Below are 18300 nucleotides of genomic sequence, written 5' to 3'. Positions count from 1 at the left end.
GACGTTGTTTCAATAAAAAGAGATCCGGGCTTTTGTTGGTCTAAATTTGAAGATAGATAGATCCCTAGTTAAACGAGGTAAGAGGTTTTAAATAAAAAAATTCATATTCATTTTGGAACGGGGACATATTTATTGAGTCGTTCAAAATTAAATTCGACATATGCGTATACATATTTATATTTATTTCTATCAACATTCATCTAACAATGATGTATGTTTATAATGCGTTAATATATTTCATATTTTGGACTTGCTGGTCGATGTAACGCCAACAGGACAACGAACATTTAAAGCTATTTATTATATTGCATAGCCACGTTATACTAGTAGTCTGCTAAGCCTGCTAAACATTAAATGCATTCGAGTAATCTTTGTTTATACAGTTTATATGTAAATACTTTTAACAATTCAGTTGCTAGTTAACTTTGAGATTCTTTTGATTTGTACAATTAACTCGTTCGAGATCGAAAATGATCAAATCAAATGGAAAGAATGTATAGTTATTGTGTACAATATTGCTTGGCTAAATGGAAGTATATATTTTGTTATCGAAGTTTTCATTTAACTTGCCGTTTGCAGCTTCATGAGCTCCTGTACAATGCGGAACTCGTGACAGTCGGGGCACACTAAGCGACCATTAGAACGGTTCGTCCGCTGTACCTTCTCGTGGCAGACAATGTGAACGAGTTTCAGGTTTTTGAGAGAAAAAATTTCAAGAAAATACTCGAGAACCGAGATGTCGACTACGCGCTTTTTGTGCAACGAACAATTTCTTTGCGGCTGGCTGACAAGATCCTCCACATTAGCCACCAGGGATGGCAGAATTGTACGGCAGAGTTCGATCTGATGGTCCAGATTCCAGACCTGGAACAAAATTAGATTCTCGCGCGATGCATACGGATTAATAGTGTGCTGCATGGGGCAGCAATTGCCATTCTCCGAATAGGAACCCTGACAGTAGAAATCGCCGAGGTCTGTGCATAGGGCCACCGACCACTCGTCCAGTATAGAGTTCTCCTTGGTGTATTCCTTAATAACCTGCCGCAGTCTCTTGCTGGGCAAAATGCTGCCCGCATCCGTTTCTTCGCCTTCAAGCTGATGCTGCTGCAGGAAGTCGTGCTTCTGTTTGCATCTCCTATCAAACATCATCGAGAAGTAGTCGCAGCCAATGAGCAAATACCGAAACTGGTCAAGCACCGAATTGATAACCTGACGAGCCTTGGCATTTTGTCGGTACAACGGATTTCGGGTTAGCTCTTCTTTGGCCTTGTAATAGTAGCCACGCACTCGTGTCTGCGCCCGCATGGCCATGGCCTCCTCCTTCGAATGAAAGCGCTCCTCTCCGCCCTCGAACCACTCCATATGCTCGGCCTTCAGACTTAGGTGGGCCTTAGTGTTGTCAAGGACGCGTCGCTGCTTTTGGAGCTCGTAATCCGTGATCATGCGGCGGAACTTCTCCGGATGCTTTTCGATAAACTCGTAAAAAATGTCCGCCACTTTTAGAAGCGGTGACTGTTGTCGCATCTTCTCAAACTCAAAGTCTGCATCTGTAAAGGAGCAGGCATAGAATTAGTTATGTATATTATTTGTAAGTTAATAATATTAAGTTTACCAGTAGTAATGACTGCATCCGGTCCTGCGGCAATAAACAGCGTCTGGGGCGGCAAGCTTTCCAAGTACTCGTCATCGGACACCTCGAAGCCATCGGACGCCAGATACAAGTGTAATTGGGATAGCTAAGGAAGGAGTAAACGAATTAGGTGAACTTTCCTTGACATGGCTTAATTAGGACGAGGGCATGGTGCTGGTGCTGGCTGTCTCGCCTAAATTCCTGGTTCAGTGGCCTTCAGAAAAGGTTTTTTTTTAGCCGGAGCAAGGCCAGCGAAGCAACAAGTGTCCAGTCTACTCCCCAGCCAGGATACGCAGGCATGCGCACTGGCTGCCAAGGCTGTTGGCATTGAAAGAGAGCCAAACAAATGCGGAAGCCACTGCCAGGGACGTGGCCTTGAAACTGCCAGGGCCAAGAACTTTCAGCACCAAGCAGGGGGAATTTTTCAGGCTCTGTTTGCTGCAAACTCACCGGAAACTTGTTGTTCGCCTTAAATAGTAGCATATCCAGTGAATTGGCTCCAATGCCGTACTTTCTGGTTCGATCGTTATCAGTAACCTTGTAGCCACGCATAGGAGCAGCTGCTGCTTTTTCCCTCGATGTTGATAAACCTTCGACGTCCTTGAGATCTTGCCCTGGGCTGTTGCTGTTGCTATTGTTGTTTTTGCTGCTACGTGTGGTTGGCGCCATGATCGCTTCTCTAATGTAGTTGAGCATCGTGGAGCTGGGTCATAATAGTTTTCACGATTGGAGTTGTATTGGAGCCTTCAAGCAAGTTTCCTTTTCCGCGGACAAAAGACCAAATAAACCAAGTGCAGCAGTGTTGGCAAATACAGTATCCACTTTTTGTCCTCAGTGGCAGTGTTGACAAAACCATAGCGGGTAAAAAGCTAACAAAATAAACCATTCAATACTATTAACAAAAATTATAATTATAAATATTAATTAAAAACCAAAATGAATGAAATATAAATAAAATAAAATAATTTTTTACATTTTATTCATATAGAAGCATTGATTGAAAGCAAAAACATAGACTTTAGCCAACAAGTGAAAATTCATTCGTTTTATCATATATACTATTAGATTTATACATATTGGTATTCTTTATTACTAAATTTATACGTTTAAAATTTCACTCTCTCAACGGTATTAACAACATTCGGCTATAAAATAGTTAAATCTCTGGCAAATTTATCGTTTACCAACACTTACCCTGCTTCAGAAAACAGCTGTTTTGTCTAATCGTTTTTTTTTTTGTTAAGAGTTGTTGCGAAAAAACTACAACAAACGATTTAAAAGTGTAACATGTTCCGGGCTACAAGCTTCGCGTAATAACACGCCTCCCCAGATACCGTCGTGCGATGAATCTGCGGCCCCGCTGCCGCAAGTGGCTGCCACTGGCCACCCAGCAGCTCCGACTACGGAACCTGGCGCGAATTCAGGGATTTAACATTGTGTCCGGGGCCCTGGAGTCAGGGGAACAGGAGCAGATTGAGCCGGACGTACTCCTCTACTACACGCTGCACACCGACAAGGCCAGTGAACCGTTCTACACTAGCGAGAAGCTGCCCCAGAGACATCAGCAGCAAAAGTGGGCGGAGATTTGTACGGATGACGAGGCCTGGCGTAAGTCGAATGCGCAGTGCGTGTGCATAAGGGTGTGGAAACACCGACCGGCGGAGGGGAGAGATGGCCAACCAACTGAGACTGAAAACAGGACTACAAAGATGTGCAGGTGGGGAAAATGTCGCCTTACTCTACCCGAAGTTTTGTTGACCCATTTCCTTTTTCCAGGAGGTCCGCCCAACAGCAAACCCCTAGCAAGTTGCCACGCCCGCCCGAGCTGTTGTTCACCTGGGGTGTCTACTTCTCCGGCCTTATACCCCTGTCGCCACTAACCCTAGCCAAGTGTGGTCGTAATTGCTTGGTTTTTCAGTTAAACGGCGAGCAGTTCGCATCTCCGTTGATGATTACCGAGCAGGGCCTACAGGCGCAGCTGCATTTGCATTATCAAAAGTACGCGGAGGAAGAGGAGCGGGAGGAACCCCGAGATGAGGGAATAAATTCGCCGACTGCCAGCCGCAGTTCCAGTCCTGTGCTGAGGATGAGCACGATGCGGTATGCCCAATTAAAGTGCCAGCAGCATGAGATTCGGCGGAGCTGCAACCTGGACAAGCTGTTACTGCTGCAACGTTTGCAGCGACTGCAGCAACAGAAGCTACGCCAAATGATGGATATCAAGAAGGAGATCTCTCGCCTCAGCGTCCAATGCGTGACCAAAAACGAGCTGCGCCTTAAGCCTCGCACTACTTCATTGTCCGGCGACCATGCTGCCCACCATCATCACCATTCCATGGGACGTGCCCTAAGCGTGCTGCTTGCTGAGCAGCAACAGATCTCGCCCCTTACCCTGTACAATGCCCAGCAGTTGACCAAACAGATCGAGCGACTTAGCAGCCAGCAGCGATTGCTGCAGACAGAGCGGGAAACCTTTCGACAGCGCAACGAACAGGTTCGCCAGCGTCTTTTATTGCTCCGTGAGCAACGGGAAAAGCTGCAGCAACAGTTGCATAATCGGCGGCTTCGGCTGGAGCAGGAGTGCCTAGAGCTGCGCACCATGGCTCCTCAGCACTTGGCGCAGCGAGATCAACGACGTCAAATAGTCCGACAGGTGAAGAATCTCCGGCTAGGTCTGGTTGTCTGAAATAATTCGAATTTTGTTGCAGGTGGAGCGCCGAATGTCGACACTGGTGCTGGAGCTGCAGGAGATCTACAACATTCAGAACGTGGGCGGGCAGCAGCTTAGCATCTGTGGCATCGCCTTCCCTCACATGGAGCAATATACGAGCGAGTCGCGTCAGGCAGGAAACGCGCAATTGATGGAGAATGTCTCGCCGCTGGCGGTGAGTGCGGCCCTGGGCTACATAGCGCATATGGTGCAAATGCTGTCCATCATTATGGACCGACCGTTGCGAAACCGCATTCTCTATGAACCCTCGAGGGCACGTATTGTAGACGATATCAAGGAGTTGACCTATACTACCAGGGAGTAAGTGCAGCGTAGTCTAGTTAATTATACATGGTTATTTACGTTGCTTCTTTACATTTCCACCGCAGATTTCCCCTTTACACACGATCTATACTTCCGTCACAGCAGACAAAGTATGCCATTTACCTGCTGCGCCAGAATGTGTCCCAGCTGTGCTTCGACATCACCGGCCACTGCGACCTACGGAACACCTTTGGTAATCTGCTGGAGCTATTTAACACCCTTCGTTACATCGAACGCACGCAGCGGGACGACGCCGATCAGCGGGACGGAGGTGGCAGTGGTGGAGCCCGGCTGACAAATGGATTGTCAGCGCCGCCGAACTTGTCGCAGTCCCACTCTTCAGTAGACATGAATCATGTGCCGCTGCCGACCAGCGCCAATTCGGCAAAAGATGCACTACTGCAACAACTGTTGCCACCGGGGGTCAGTCAGGCTTTGGCCATCGAAGGATATGCGTCAACGCAGCGGTAGGCTTACCTTTTTTTTATATTTTATCCTATTTGATATACATTGACACCGCTTAACCTCCCACTGCTTTCCATAATTTTCGTAGCATCTGCCGATCGGTGGGTTCTTATTCCGATGGTGAAGATGATTATCGGCCTCGACTGGAACACAACTATTCCAATTCGGACTCCAACATAGCACTTCAATCGGAGCGAAGCTGAAGGGCGATAGATTCTGCAATATAATTCAGGCGTTTTATTCAACTATATAAACACAGCAATCTGCAGTTGTTGCAGTTTTTGGAATGTATTAGTTCAAGAAAAATTTGTGTGTACTTTTCTATTTATCAAAGTTCGAGGGCAATGCACAGTTGGTATAATTGCTTTCAACGAAATAGAATGCGATTATTTATGTGTATATTATTTTTAGTTGTTTAAGAGATCTCTCTGTAAATTCCCTTTTATTATTGTTTGTTTGCTAATATAAGCTACGAATAAACATTTTATACACACCAAGTTAATACATTTCTGTTAGTTTTACCAAAATTAACTTTGGAATTGCTGGAATTTATTTCAAATTATTCTTTGGCGCCAGCTAGTGTTGCAAAATGGTATTGTGATTGCATGGGCGTAGAAAGAACCACTGTTTGAGGACTTATGAAAACAGTGCCCACTGGCAAAATTGGCTTTTTTGACAATAATTAATATTAAATATAAGATTTTCTATATTTTGTTTAACCAGAAACATTATCACAACAAAACCATTCACCAGACATGTTTGCCAAAGCCGCCAGCTTGAGCTGCACAACACTGTCACACCAGCTGATTCCGTTTGGCCAAAATTATTTCGTTGGCAGCTCGGTCGTCCCGGTAATTCGAACATTTTAATAAGACTATCAGGCTAATAATAAATAAATATCAGTCCGGGAGGTGCGGAATGAAGTGGAGCATAAAAGTGCGTAATAGTTGGCTTCCGAGATTGACCCATATCGACGAGCGGATGAAATGAGAACCTCGGTGTGTGCGTGTGTATTGCCCGATGCGCGAGTGTGAGTGCCATTGGCCCGGGAGTCTTGGCCCCGTATTTATTATTCTTTATTTCTGTCAATTAAAACACCGATCGCACAGTGAGTTTATGATGACGAATTGTGGTCTATAACTGTCTCGACCGATAAGCGCTGCTGGATCGTCGGAATTCCGCTTTGGGGAATGCCTGTGATTTACGTTTGCCACCCATGTTTACCGCGCAAACAAAAAACTCAGGTGTGATAAGAGAAGCACCAGCAGACTTTACTGAATTCCACACCGGCCTGTATACCTTAGATTGCTCAACGGAAACGTGGCACTAGGGTTAAGTAGAAGAGTGCAGCATTTACCCCTTATCAACTGGACGGTGAAGACTGAAAACTGCATTTACCAGTGGGGCAAGTTCGCGTTCTGATAAGTTCAACAAATTGAGGCAGGCGCCAAAAGTAAACACCTGTGCCTGTGCCTGTGCGGCTCTGCCCCTGCTCTACAATGGCTGACAACAATGTGCCGCTACGCGACTTCGACGAAGAGAGCGAAACGGACTCGGAGACGGAATTGCTCATACGCAGAGACGTCCCAAGCAGCAGCGGCAGCAGCAACAACAACCATGGCAGAGGCAAACGCCGCAAAAGCTCTATGGGCTATAGCGGCGCTGACGGCGACGTCGGCGCTGGCAGCTCTGCCGCCGGCAGCTTTCTGGGCAATCTCTTTGGCCATAGTCTCGGCTCTGCCGCCGGCCAGATACGTTATAGAAATGAGCGGAGTCGCGAGCGCGCCAAAAACTCAAACAGCAGTCACGGCAGCAGCAGCGTTTCGAAACTGGCGCAATTAACGCACACGTCATCGGGGGCGGGCAGTGGGAGTGGCAGCGGGGTCGGTGTCGGCATCGGCGGAACAACACAGGGAGATAGTGCAGCGACGCCAGGAGCAGTACCTAGCGATCTTGCCAATGGCGGAGCACATGGCGTCGTCGATCCGGAGAACGGCTCATCCACGGTCTTCTACCAGCATAATCGGCGGAAGAGCAAGAGCCGCAGCATTGGAAACATCTGCAAGGTCTGTCTGTGCAGGTGAGTTTCCACGTTCCCGTTCGTCAACGCTGCGTATGCGCAATATTTTCATTTCGCTGTTGCAATTATGGCGGGCAGTTAAACGACCGTAAAGAGACATAAAACACACATAAGTGTGTATAGACTTACATACATACAGTTAGAGTCAGCTAAAAACTTGCGATCTCTTCTTCATTTACTTACAATTATTTTAGATTCTTTAATTAAAGTTATAGGATAAAATTAAAATTTTTACAATACATTTGCACAGTATTTTGTATGTAACTTATGTTACGTTATAAAATGATGACTTCAATTGCTTAATTGTTAATAATTGGCACATAAACACTATGTTAAAAAGTATTTTTAAATTTTAAAATCATCATTCTTGATTTTACCGCAAGCCAAAGTTTTACTACCGTCCTCTAAGAGCTAATATGTTAATTTATTAAAATTGTGCAAAATATAAAGAAGATTTTATTAATTGTTCTATAAATAGTTGTTAAATATCCCCGAGAGGCCAAAATAAACATAAAATTGTTGACCCTACAGCTAAAAACTGTGTTATCAATTACACAATGCAGACAAAAAAAAAAAAAGAAACGAATCAGGCGAGACCCGAAAACATCATAACTTTCCAAATCGCACAAAGGCCACATTCATGTATTACTAAAACCAGCCATTTTTGAATTATTTATAATATAAATTTTATATACAAACTTTTTAAATGCAGGCTATGAGCAATAGATATATGAATTCACATCGAACAAGTTGTTGGGTTCTGCCACTCGCCTTTTGTTTATTATTTCTTGGTCTGAAAATAATCATATTGCTCGACATTTTTATACCCTTGAAGTGTATATTATTATTAGTCAGAAGCTTGTTACGCTGTGAAGGAGTCATTTCCGACCCAATAAATCATATATATTCTTGATCAGCATCAACTGCCGAGTCGATCTAGTCATGTCCGGTAGATAAATAAATTTTTAAAATTTTTTCAAAATTTCAAAATTTTATAAGGGGTTACATCGTTAAAATTGTCAAGAATTGATAAAAATTTTAATTTTTTGAAACTTTAAATTGAGAACGCAGTTTTGTCAACCTAATAAAAACTATGATAGGAAAGCTTTTCTAATTAAAATAAGTTGTTTCAAGGCTTAGTTATAAGTTTTTAAAACTTTGATTTGTCGAACAAATTTTCATATAAAAAAAATCGATAAATATTGATTTAAAGATCCTATAATTCAATATTAAACTGCAAGGGTATATAAACATCGACTTTTCAAAGTTAGCTTCCTTTCTTGTTTGGAGAGATTTCAACCATTTCTCAGCCATTAGCTGTTTCTATTGCTTTGCAGTTTTCCGAAATTCATTTCCACGAAAATAGTTCTGCCTAGTTCTGATGTTTTGAAACGCGAGTGGAGACATATGTGCCCCTAAATGACATACATATATATATTATTCTTATATACCTACAATGCAAGCATCTGTATATATATAGCGATTTCGAAATATATTTTTAATTTACCTAATTAGAGAGGGAAACACGAGAGAACTTTTGAGAAAGGCCCCACATGTGAAAAAACAAACAAACAAAGAGGCATACATATACGACTGTAAGTGGATTGGAGCAAGGTAAATTGAAAACATTTCGGTTTCTGCGACGAACTGCAAATCGATAAACGTGACGGAGGGGGCCCCCAGACACGTTCCAGGGGAAAGAAATTTCAAGAAATAGAAATAATAACCAAAACAAAGCTATAAATAGTGGCCCAAGACACAACCGAGTCGGATGACAAAGCGTTAAAGTAAACGGAAAACGTTTCGCCACAATTCATAGGCAAACACAAACACACACGTGGAGTGTTTTGTAGGACCCTAATTGTTGCAAACTTTCCCCAAAATGACCCCTCCTCCCACGGTTACCAAGGTATTTTTAATCAATTTTCGTGCGATTTAGAGCCAGAGTTGCGGGCGACCAATAAATAAACAGTGAAGACACCAAGTAGAGCTTAAAAAAAAGTTCCAAAACAAAACCAGTTTCAGGCTACTCCTCAGCTGGTTTAGATAGAGATAGTGGTTTTCAAGGTTTCTAAAAAATTCAAACGGGTTGCACAGAAGTGGCTTAAGGGTTTTCGTCGCTGGTCAGTCGCTGCTTTTTGTGTCGAAAATTTTAAGTTTTACTGCTGCCTTCTTGCAGCTTAAGCCGAGCAAAGTAATGACTAAGCAATGCATCGATTTGTTTGCTCAAAACAAAAACATATAAACCTACACTCATCTCGTAATTTGTAATTTCTTATTACTTATTTTGTTTCCTAATAATTTCGCAAATGCCTTTTGATCGCCCACTACCCTCGGGAGATTTGATATTTCTGGAGTTTTTTGTCGGTAAACGTTTTGAATTGTTGAAGGTTTTGTTACCCTTAAGCCTTCCTGTAAATTGTTTGGGTGTTTTGTTTGCTTCATTATCGTGGCTCCACTCCGATTTCCGTTTCTGTTATATGAGGCACAAAGATTTCGACAGCCCGATTAGAATTGCAAAGTGAGGCGCCATGCGGCACATTGTGGTGCTGTGATTTTTGCTGCTGTTGCTCCCAGAGCTCAGTGTTGTGGAACCAACTGAGCATTTTGGACTTTCCTATTCCACCTCCAAACATTGTGGGGTAGAGTATGTCCATTGGCTCAACCACAAAATATAAATATTCGGTTATTTTGCTAGGTTTTATATAATATGAAAATGCCTAGCTTTAAGGAACTCGACATACCCCTTAAATTTAACCATTATTTCATCCCAAATCTTATTTTAATAGTTTATGTGCTAGGTTAGCCATGTATATAGTGCTTTTATTTTGTGGGTTACAATAATGCAAAGCAAATGCAATATAAATTCGAATACATAAACTAGATACTAGTATAGTTAAGTTGTCCCAAAAAGTGACAATATGATAACAATCATGTCAAGCTAATATCTACTACTACTACTACTACTACAACTACTATCAAACTATAAGACTATTATGGTTTGCATTCTCTGTACTCAATAGACCTAAAACAATTTAATATCTTACAAATAAAAGATACTTATCTATCTAACTCACAAGTGGTTTCAAATGCCAAAATTAGTTTAGATGTCATTTTATATTGGGGAAACCTAAATTGCTTCAAATCTAGATAACTTTAGGGATCATAGTGTCATAAAGGAAGTGACATGATACTCAAATCAGCTTATAGTATATAGTTATAATGACAATTGGCAACTGGCAGCAGACTTTTTCCAAGCATTTTTCACTTCGCCGCATGCAAATTGGACCGGGCCACGTCGCCGAGAGTTCTCCTCTATGCGCTACAAGCTGTCAATGGCAACGCCTAATGCTATTATTTTCTAGTCGCCGTTAGCTGGTTATCTAGTTGTTATTGTTGCGCCTATAAGCGAATTCAAATGGCTGGGAAAAGCAAAAGCGACCAGGTGGGGAGAGCTGTGGCAGCGGACGACAACGATTGACGCCCGCAACTTGGCCTGGCTTTGTTTTCCCACCCACCGGCAATGTGGGTTAATAACCAAAAGCCAGAAGGTATCTTCTGCCACTATCGGCTCTCTTTCTATTCCCGGTTACCCTCAAAAGGGTACATATATTGTGGGTACTTTCGTGTATATATGTATACATATATTTGTTTTTAACAATGTTATGTGTGTTTGAGGATATTTTGAATAAATACAAAAAAGGAAACTTAACTTGAAAAGTCATAGCTCAAATACCTTTGCAGTTTGCAATTGAACAATAGGATCGAATCAGATATTGTTTATTAGTAAGCTTAAAACTGAAATACTCGCATTGATATTTATACTAAGTTTTCATGTGAGAAATTTTTCGATAAATCAAAGATTAAAATACTCATAACTAAGCAAAAAATTAATTAATTTCAGTTGGGAAAGCTTTCCTGTGTTAGTTTTCATTAAGTTAATAAATCTACAAACTCAATATTAAATTAAAAAAAAAAAAATATTTGCCAATTTTTGAACATTTTAACGATGTACCCCTTAAAAAATTTTAAAATTTTTATAAAAAAAAGAATTTTTTTAACCGGATATGGCTAGATCGATTCGGCTACTGATACTGATCAAGAATATGCATATATAGGGTCGGAAATGACTCCTTCACTGCGTTTTAAGATTCTGACTGAAATAACAATACCCTGCAATGAATAAAATAAGTTTGCAAAGAAGTCATGAAAAAAGGTCAATAATCCATAATTCCCTTTAATTTCAATACGATGGACAAGGCATACATAGTTTTTACACATTTTATAAACCGAGAGAACTACGTAAACTATTACAAACATACTTTTTAACGATTTGTTTACTTCTCCTAGAAAAAAAAAATTGTGCAACTCGACAAATTTGTATGACAATTGGCAGCTGTTTTGCAATGATATTTAATGAGAAATGCGGAAAACCATTTCAGTTTAAGCAATACAATGAAATGAAATCTGCTGAGGTATACGAAACACTTAGAAGTTTCCAGTTAATTACTCAGAACAAAACGAATTGCGGCAATTATATTTTACGATGCCTGACAAGTGACAACAAACGAACGCACTTGAATCTATACCGAGTGTTGGCGGCGTTACCTGAATCATAGTTTTACTCAAAAAAGGGAAATATCCATAAAATTACATTTGGGTTGGTGTAGTTTAACTAGCGGGACATACTTTGTGATTATGGAGAAACGTAAAGGCCATTGCGGGTTAAAGCGCCAACAATTATTCTTCTCGGCTTTTAGTCACTTTGAAGTGCAATCTGAGTCACTTAAGGGATCGAATTCTTTCTCTCTTGGACTCTTTTGCCTCCGCTGCAAGCGGAATTTCTTTTGGCCAAGTCGTTGAACTTTCGCTTTGCCACTTTTGGGCAACTTTTTCTTATGAGATCATGACACGAAATCGTCTCGCAAGCGAATGTGAGTGTTATATTGACAAAACTTGAAGGCACGCTCTAGTCTATTCGCACACACCCAGCGCAGGCAGGCGGCCAAGTAGAATGGCCATAAAGCTGCGTTGGAATGGAAACAGAGAACGAAAAACAAGTTTACTGGGAGGCAAACAAATAAGAGGAGCAGTAGAGGGTGATGATGATGAGATGGCCGCGCACATTTCGCTGATCTAAGCAGCTGAAGCGTAGACACTCGGAAAGAGCTTATTTAATTAACGTCTGAGTGCTAACGAAAGCGGCGAAGAGAAGCTGCTCAGTCAGCAGTCGGGGCCATAAATAATTCGCATTACCCGTCTGACGCTATTTAAATAAAGCGGGCTCCTCACAGGGTTGCCACCTGTTGAAATCTCAACATATGGCAACGGGGATGTTTAGTTAGGAAGGTGAACATTTGGCAATAATAGTATTTTTTTGTTTTAATTTTAAAACAATAAAACGAAGAGTTTGTTGACATTTTCTTAAAAAGCTTTTTTAAATAGTAATATATGTAGATCTAAATAAATCATGTCCGTGAATTCAAATTGTATATTTATATTTCTTATAAAAACATGTGTATAAATAGTATCTGTATCTTAATATACAATAAATAATTGCTGGGTGAATATTAAAATACGCAATTTCAAAAGCTAGCTTGCAAGCTTAAAAAGCTTTCTGTATTTTTTTTTTTAGTTTTTTAAATATACCAAATATACCAGATATAGCCTGAAGAAAGCCAAGCTGGCAACATTGGACGCAGTTTTGATGATACGTAATTTTCACTCGAGTTTGTTTTGTCTAAAAGAATTTGTCTAATTAAATATTTCAATTACTTGTGCGAATTGTGTTAGTGACTGTGCCCTGTGCGTATCATGAGCAGGGCCAGTAGTGATTATGTGACAGTCGCAGAGCGAAACAAAGGCATCGAAACTGACGCTGCAGCTGCAAAGTACAAAGGCAGGCTGTAATAGACTCAAACGTTAAATTAGTGGAGCAAAACGAATAGAAAATCTCGGCCAGTCAGCAAACATGGATGATGCCACTTCCCAGAACTCGGCTGCAACGCCCATGACGCGCGAGAATATCCCGCTGCTGAATCGCCAGCGCAGCCGATGGTATCTTTTCAGGTGTGTGAATCATCGCTGTAGCGAAATTTCCCCTGAGCTCGACCAGTTCCAGTGACGATTTTCTCCCCTTGCCTTATCAGCGCCCATTACGATTAATGCAGCGACACCGCTTCCTCTCTTACACATCGCCTTGCATCTGGCTGTTTCCCTCACACTCCCACTTACACCCAGACTCCCACTCAACCCCCCACAATCACACTCTCAAACCAAATGACCATGCATACACATTCCGCTGTGGTTGTTGTCGTCTGGGTTTCACTTTTGTTTATTTTTCGAGTTTTCATTATTGATTTTTCTTTACGTTCAAGGTCGCCTCCTTTGCATAGGTTTATGGACACCCGTTATAAGAGCGATGTGTGTGTGAAATTTTAATTTAATTGGTTTTAGAAAAGCCCTTGCCACTGATCGTCCGACATTACCAAGTCAAATATGGGGAGCTTGCTACGAAAAGGGAATCTTAAAAAGGAAGGGCACGTAAATTAGGTGACAACTCGTGCGAAGAATAGGTTCTGTTCCGACACTTAATATTTGATCAAAACAGCTGATTTAAATATTTGTTTTATGCCAAATACACAGCTCCTGTCGCAGACACCCAGCAGTCCTTTTTAAAGACAGGATCTACCATCAGTAGCTACCCAATATCATTTAATTCGCTAGACCTTCTTGGGCAAGCAGGAATACGCTGAATTCTTCAGTTAGTTGAATCTCTTGACATATTTTGTTTTGTTGTATAAAAAATGTTGACAAAATTCTAGGTGAAACAATACAATTCAGTTTTAATAATAATATATTGGAGAGTGAAGTTCGTTGCTTCTGCTCTTTTCATGTTATACGACTGTTAAAAAAAGAGGGCTATATGGCTTACCGCGAAGAGTCACCGCCACAAGGATGTTCTTGGCAAACACTCTGACGGAGAGTATCGTGATACTAATTCTCGTGTGTCTTTACAGCTGCTGGCGCAAATGGTTCCGACCGCGCGAGCTGCGGGCTCGCACCGTTAACCTCGGCCGGGTCAACACGGAGAAGTTTCCCCCGAACGAGATCCGTAATCAGAAGTACAACTTCATCACCTTCCTGCCGCTGGTGTTGTTCGAGCAGTTCCGCTTCTTCCTCAACCTTTACTTCCTGCTGATGGCGCTCTCGCAATTCATACCGGACATCCGGATCGGGTATCCCTACACTTACTGGGGCCCCCTTGGATTCGTCCTGATGGTCACTATTTGCCGAGAGGCGGTCGACGATCTGCGACGGCATCAGCGGGACCACGAAGTGAACTCCCAGAAGTACAAGCGGCTGTCGGCCACCAGCACTGGCGGGTATGAGATGGTGCCCAGTTCCAAGCTTAAGGTTGGTGACGTTATCATTGTGGAGAAGAACGAGCGGGTGCCAGCCGATTTGATCCTGCTGCGGACAAGCGATCGCAGCGGATCCGTCTTTGTGCGAACTGATCAACTGGATGGAGAGACGGACTGGAAGCCCAGGCTGGCCGTTCCTTACACCCAGAAATTGAGTCGCGACTCAGAGCTGCACAGCATCGACGCCAGCTTTTATGTGGAGAAGCCACAAAACGACATCCACAGCTTCATCGCCACCTTTTGCATGACGGACGGCAGCGAGGACACCGGACTAAGTGTAGAGAACACGCTGTGGGCCAATACAGTGGTGGCGGCGGGCACAGCAACCGGCATTGTAATCTACACCGGATGCGAGACACGCAGCGTGATGAATAACTCGCAGCCCAGATCTAAGGTCGGCCTGCTTGATATGGAGATTAACGGATTGACCAAGGTAAAGAATCCCTAAATGACGGCTTATATGGCTTATTAAACTAATTTTCCTATGTACATTTCAGGTTCTTTTTTGTGCCGTGCTGGGTCTGTCGCTGGTCATGATGATGCTGAAGGGATTCGGCGGCCCCTGGTACCGATACATGTTCCGTTTCGTGCTCCTCTTCTCCTACATTATTCCTATCAGTCTGCGTGTGAACTTGGACATGGGCAAGGCCTTCTACTCGTGGCAAATGCAGAACGATTCGAATATCCAGGGAACGGTAGTGAGATCAACAACCATACCAGAGGAGCTTGGCCGGATATCATATGTGCTGACGGATAAAACGGGCACACTGACCCAGAACGAGATGGTCTTTAAAAAGATCCATCTGGGCATCGTGTCCCACGACGCGGACACCTTCCATCACATTGGCCAAATGATACAAAAGCTGTCGGGAAACATTCTGCAACAGCAGCAGCAACAGGGTAGCGTTTCCAGCTCGAGGAGCAGCGGTGAGTCAAACAACAAGCCCCCCATTATGTTTGCCGGTAATAGAATGCGACGACCGGAGGGCTGGCGAGAGTGGGAGGCAGTGCGAGCCCTGGCTCTGTGTCACAATGTTACCCCGGTGAGCGATGACGAGGACAATCGATCCGTTTCAACGGCATCAACAGTGACCGGCGGTAACAACTCTCCCACCAAATCTGTGATAAACATCGAGGCCCCTGGCAGTACGGATACGGAGCATCAATATCAGGCAGCATCGCCAGACGAGATAGCTCTGGTCAAGTGGACGGAGCAAGTGGGCCTGACCCTGATTGCCAGGGATCTCAACACAATGACGCTCCAGGTGAAGACACCCAACGACGACAGTGAGTATAACCCTGCACAGGAGAAGAGAACTAGTGTAGCTCATTGAATGCTTTTATTACCTTCCAGATGACATTCTCCTGCACTATCAGATCCTGCAGCTATTCCCCTTCACCAGCGAGAGCAAGCGGATGGGCATCATTGTGCGCGAGAGCAAGACGGGCCAGATTACGTTCTACCTGAAGGGTGCCGACGTAGTCATGTCCAGCATTGTGCAGTACAACGATTGGCTGAGCGAGGAGTCTGGCAACATGGCACGCGAGGGTCTCCGCACTCTGGTCGTGGCCAAGAAGGTGCTTACCGAGGAACAGTATTCTGACTTTGAGATGCGGTACAATGCTGCCCGACTCAGCATTACGGATCGTGTTGCCAAGGTGGCAGCCGTAACGGAGTCGCTCGAACGTGAGCTAGAGCTGCTTTGTCTTACAGGCGTGGAAGATCGCCTGCAGGAAAATGTACGCCCCACGTTGGAGCTCCTGCGCAATGCTGGCGTACGCGTTTGGATGTTAACTGGCGACAAGCTGGAGACGGCTTGCTGTATCGCCAAATCGTCTCAATTGATTGGCCGGAACCAAGGTCTGCACGTTCTACGTTCCGTCAAGACCCGGACGGATGCCCATCAGGAACTGAATAGCTTCCGGCGAAAGCAGGGCCATGCTCTGGTCATCTCTGGCGAATCGCTTGAGGTGTGCTTGCAGTATTACAGGCCAGAGTTCCTGGAACTGGCCACGGCCTCCCCGGCAGTGGTCTGTTGCCGCTGCTCGCCCACACAGAAGGCGCAGGTGGTAGCCCTCATCCAGAAGCACACGGGCAAACGAACTTGCGCCGTGGGCGATGGCGGCAACGACGTCAGCATGATCCAGCAGGCGGACGCTGGTGTCGGAATCGAAGGACGTGAGGGTCGGCAGGCATCGTTGGCCGGTGATTTTAGCATTCCGCAGTTCTCTCACATCGCCAAGCTGCTACTCATTCATGGCCGGCGGAGCTATAAGCGATCGGCAGCGCTTTCCCAGTTCGTTATTCATCGTGGCCTGATTATCACAACCCTGCAGGCGGTGTTCTCGGCGGTTTTCTACCTCAGTTCGGTAGCCTTGTACCAGGGCTTTCTGATGGTCGGATACTCGACCCTGTACACTATGTTCCCGGTATTCTCATTGGTGCTGGACCAGGACATTACATCCGAGACGGCGGTTACATATCCGGAGCTCTACAAGGATCTGTCCAAGGGACGCAGTCTCAGCTACAAGACCTTCTTCATTTGGGTATTGATCAGCATATATCAGGGCGGTGTCATTATGTACGGGGCCCTCATACTCTTTGTCGACGAATTCATCCACATTGTGGCGATCAGTTTTTCGGCTCTGATTATGACGGAACTTATCATGGTAGCCCTCACCGTGCGTACTTGGCATAGGTAAGAGCTTCTGTTATTAATATATTTTATTTCATCTAAATGGATAAACCTTTACAGGCTAATGGTGCTAGCGGAGCTGTTTAGCTTGGCCCTATATCTCATTTCACTGGCCGTGTTACACGAGTATTTCGGTAAGTTCAGCTTGATACTCATAATAATAACTAGCCAATAACTTGCCATATTATTCTATTGCAGACTGGGAGTTTATCTGGTCGTACGACTTTCTTTGGAAGGTCTCCCTCATCACACTGGTCTCCTGCTTACCTTTGTATATAATCAAGTTCTTGCGTAAAAAATGTTCGCCGCCCTCTTATCTGAAGCTCTCTTAGACGGAGACTCCCACACTGATTCCCTTTCTATATTATTTTCCTTTTGTTTCATGCTTTTGATTTAAACTTGAATTATTATTTAACACTGTCTGCTTTATTTTCCACTATGCATCCCCCTTTGTCGTTTCGTTTTTGCCAACACCCGCACCGCACCTACCCCTAAATATACGTGATATCAGGTTAAACCCTTTCTTCCCTCGACACCCCACTTTCTCTTTATGCTTTTTGTTTAATTTGTATTACTTAAACGAAACGTAAGAGAAAAAGTGATTCGATGATCGTAAATAAAATAATATTAAAATAAAACGATTATATAGAACTTCAGCTTTTTGTATTTGATTAATATTTAAGTCGCAGAAACCAAATTATGTTACTAATTATTTAAATATTGAAATTGTAGGTATATATGGCCACAAAATTAAATCAATTTCGATGGAATAAAAAATAAAAAATTGTAAAACGACAAATAGATTTTGTATTAAGGTTTAGAAGTCGCATTTGATTGTGCAATAATTACTTGTAATGAAATAATATATATATATACAAATATAAATTTAAAATGTAAAAGGTATTTGAGTTTTCTTTGGTTTAAACAATCTCTCTGAGCAAAACAGGGCCCTTTTAGATGCAAACAATATC

The 18300-nt window shown here is 43.2% G+C and overlaps 3 protein-coding genes across 4 annotated transcripts; 2 read left to right on the top strand and 1 right to left on the bottom strand.

The window, feature by feature from the left end:
- Positions 1 to 106: 106 nt before the first annotated feature.
- Positions 107 to 2465, bottom strand: Drep4 (DNA fragmentation factor-related protein 4). Its single transcript, XM_020954741.2, has 3 exons — positions 2081 to 2465; positions 1613 to 1736; positions 107 to 1547 (listed from the first exon to the last, which is right to left on the bottom strand). Exons 1-3 carry the CDS (start codon positions 2324 to 2326, stop codon positions 562 to 564), a joined length of 1356 nt encoding a protein of 451 aa, XP_020810400.1. The 5' UTR covers positions 2327 to 2465; the 3' UTR covers positions 107 to 561.
- A 340-nt stretch (positions 2466 to 2805) lies between these two features.
- Positions 2806 to 5626, top strand: Uvrag (UV-resistance associated gene). Its single transcript, XM_020954652.2, has 5 exons — positions 2806 to 3347; positions 3407 to 4283; positions 4339 to 4661; positions 4730 to 5131; positions 5218 to 5626. The coding sequence occupies exons 1-5, from the start codon at positions 2974 to 2976 to the stop codon at positions 5330 to 5332; spliced, it is 2091 nt and encodes a 696-aa protein (XP_020810311.2). The 5' UTR covers positions 2806 to 2973; the 3' UTR covers positions 5333 to 5626.
- A 288-nt stretch (positions 5627 to 5914) lies between these two features.
- LOC110185743 (putative phospholipid-transporting ATPase IIB) lies at positions 5915 to 18228 on the top strand. 2 transcript variants are annotated; one of them, XM_020954739.2, is made up of 6 exons: positions 5915 to 7209; positions 14229 to 15066; positions 15131 to 15920; positions 15988 to 17332; positions 17390 to 17463; positions 17528 to 18228. In XM_020954739.2, the coding sequence occupies exons 1-6, from the start codon at positions 6629 to 6631 to the stop codon at positions 17659 to 17661; spliced, it is 3762 nt and encodes a 1253-aa protein (XP_020810398.2). In that variant the 5' UTR covers positions 5915 to 6628; the 3' UTR covers positions 17662 to 18228. The 2 variants fall into 2 exon arrangements, with proteins under 2 accessions (XP_020810398.2, XP_020810399.2); XM_020954740.2 differs by lacking the exon at positions 5915 to 7209 and adding an exon at positions 12771 to 13278.
- Positions 18229 to 18300: the final 72 nt, after the last annotated feature.

Source organism: Drosophila serrata, unplaced genomic scaffold (genome assembly GCF_035046125.1).
Source record: "Drosophila serrata isolate PLE 108 unplaced genomic scaffold, ASM3504612v1 contig_100, whole genome shotgun sequence".
In the NCBI taxonomy this organism is placed as follows: Eukaryota; Metazoa; Arthropoda; class Insecta; order Diptera; family Drosophilidae; genus Drosophila; species Drosophila serrata.
This window is presented reverse-complemented; position numbering and strand designations above follow the sequence as displayed.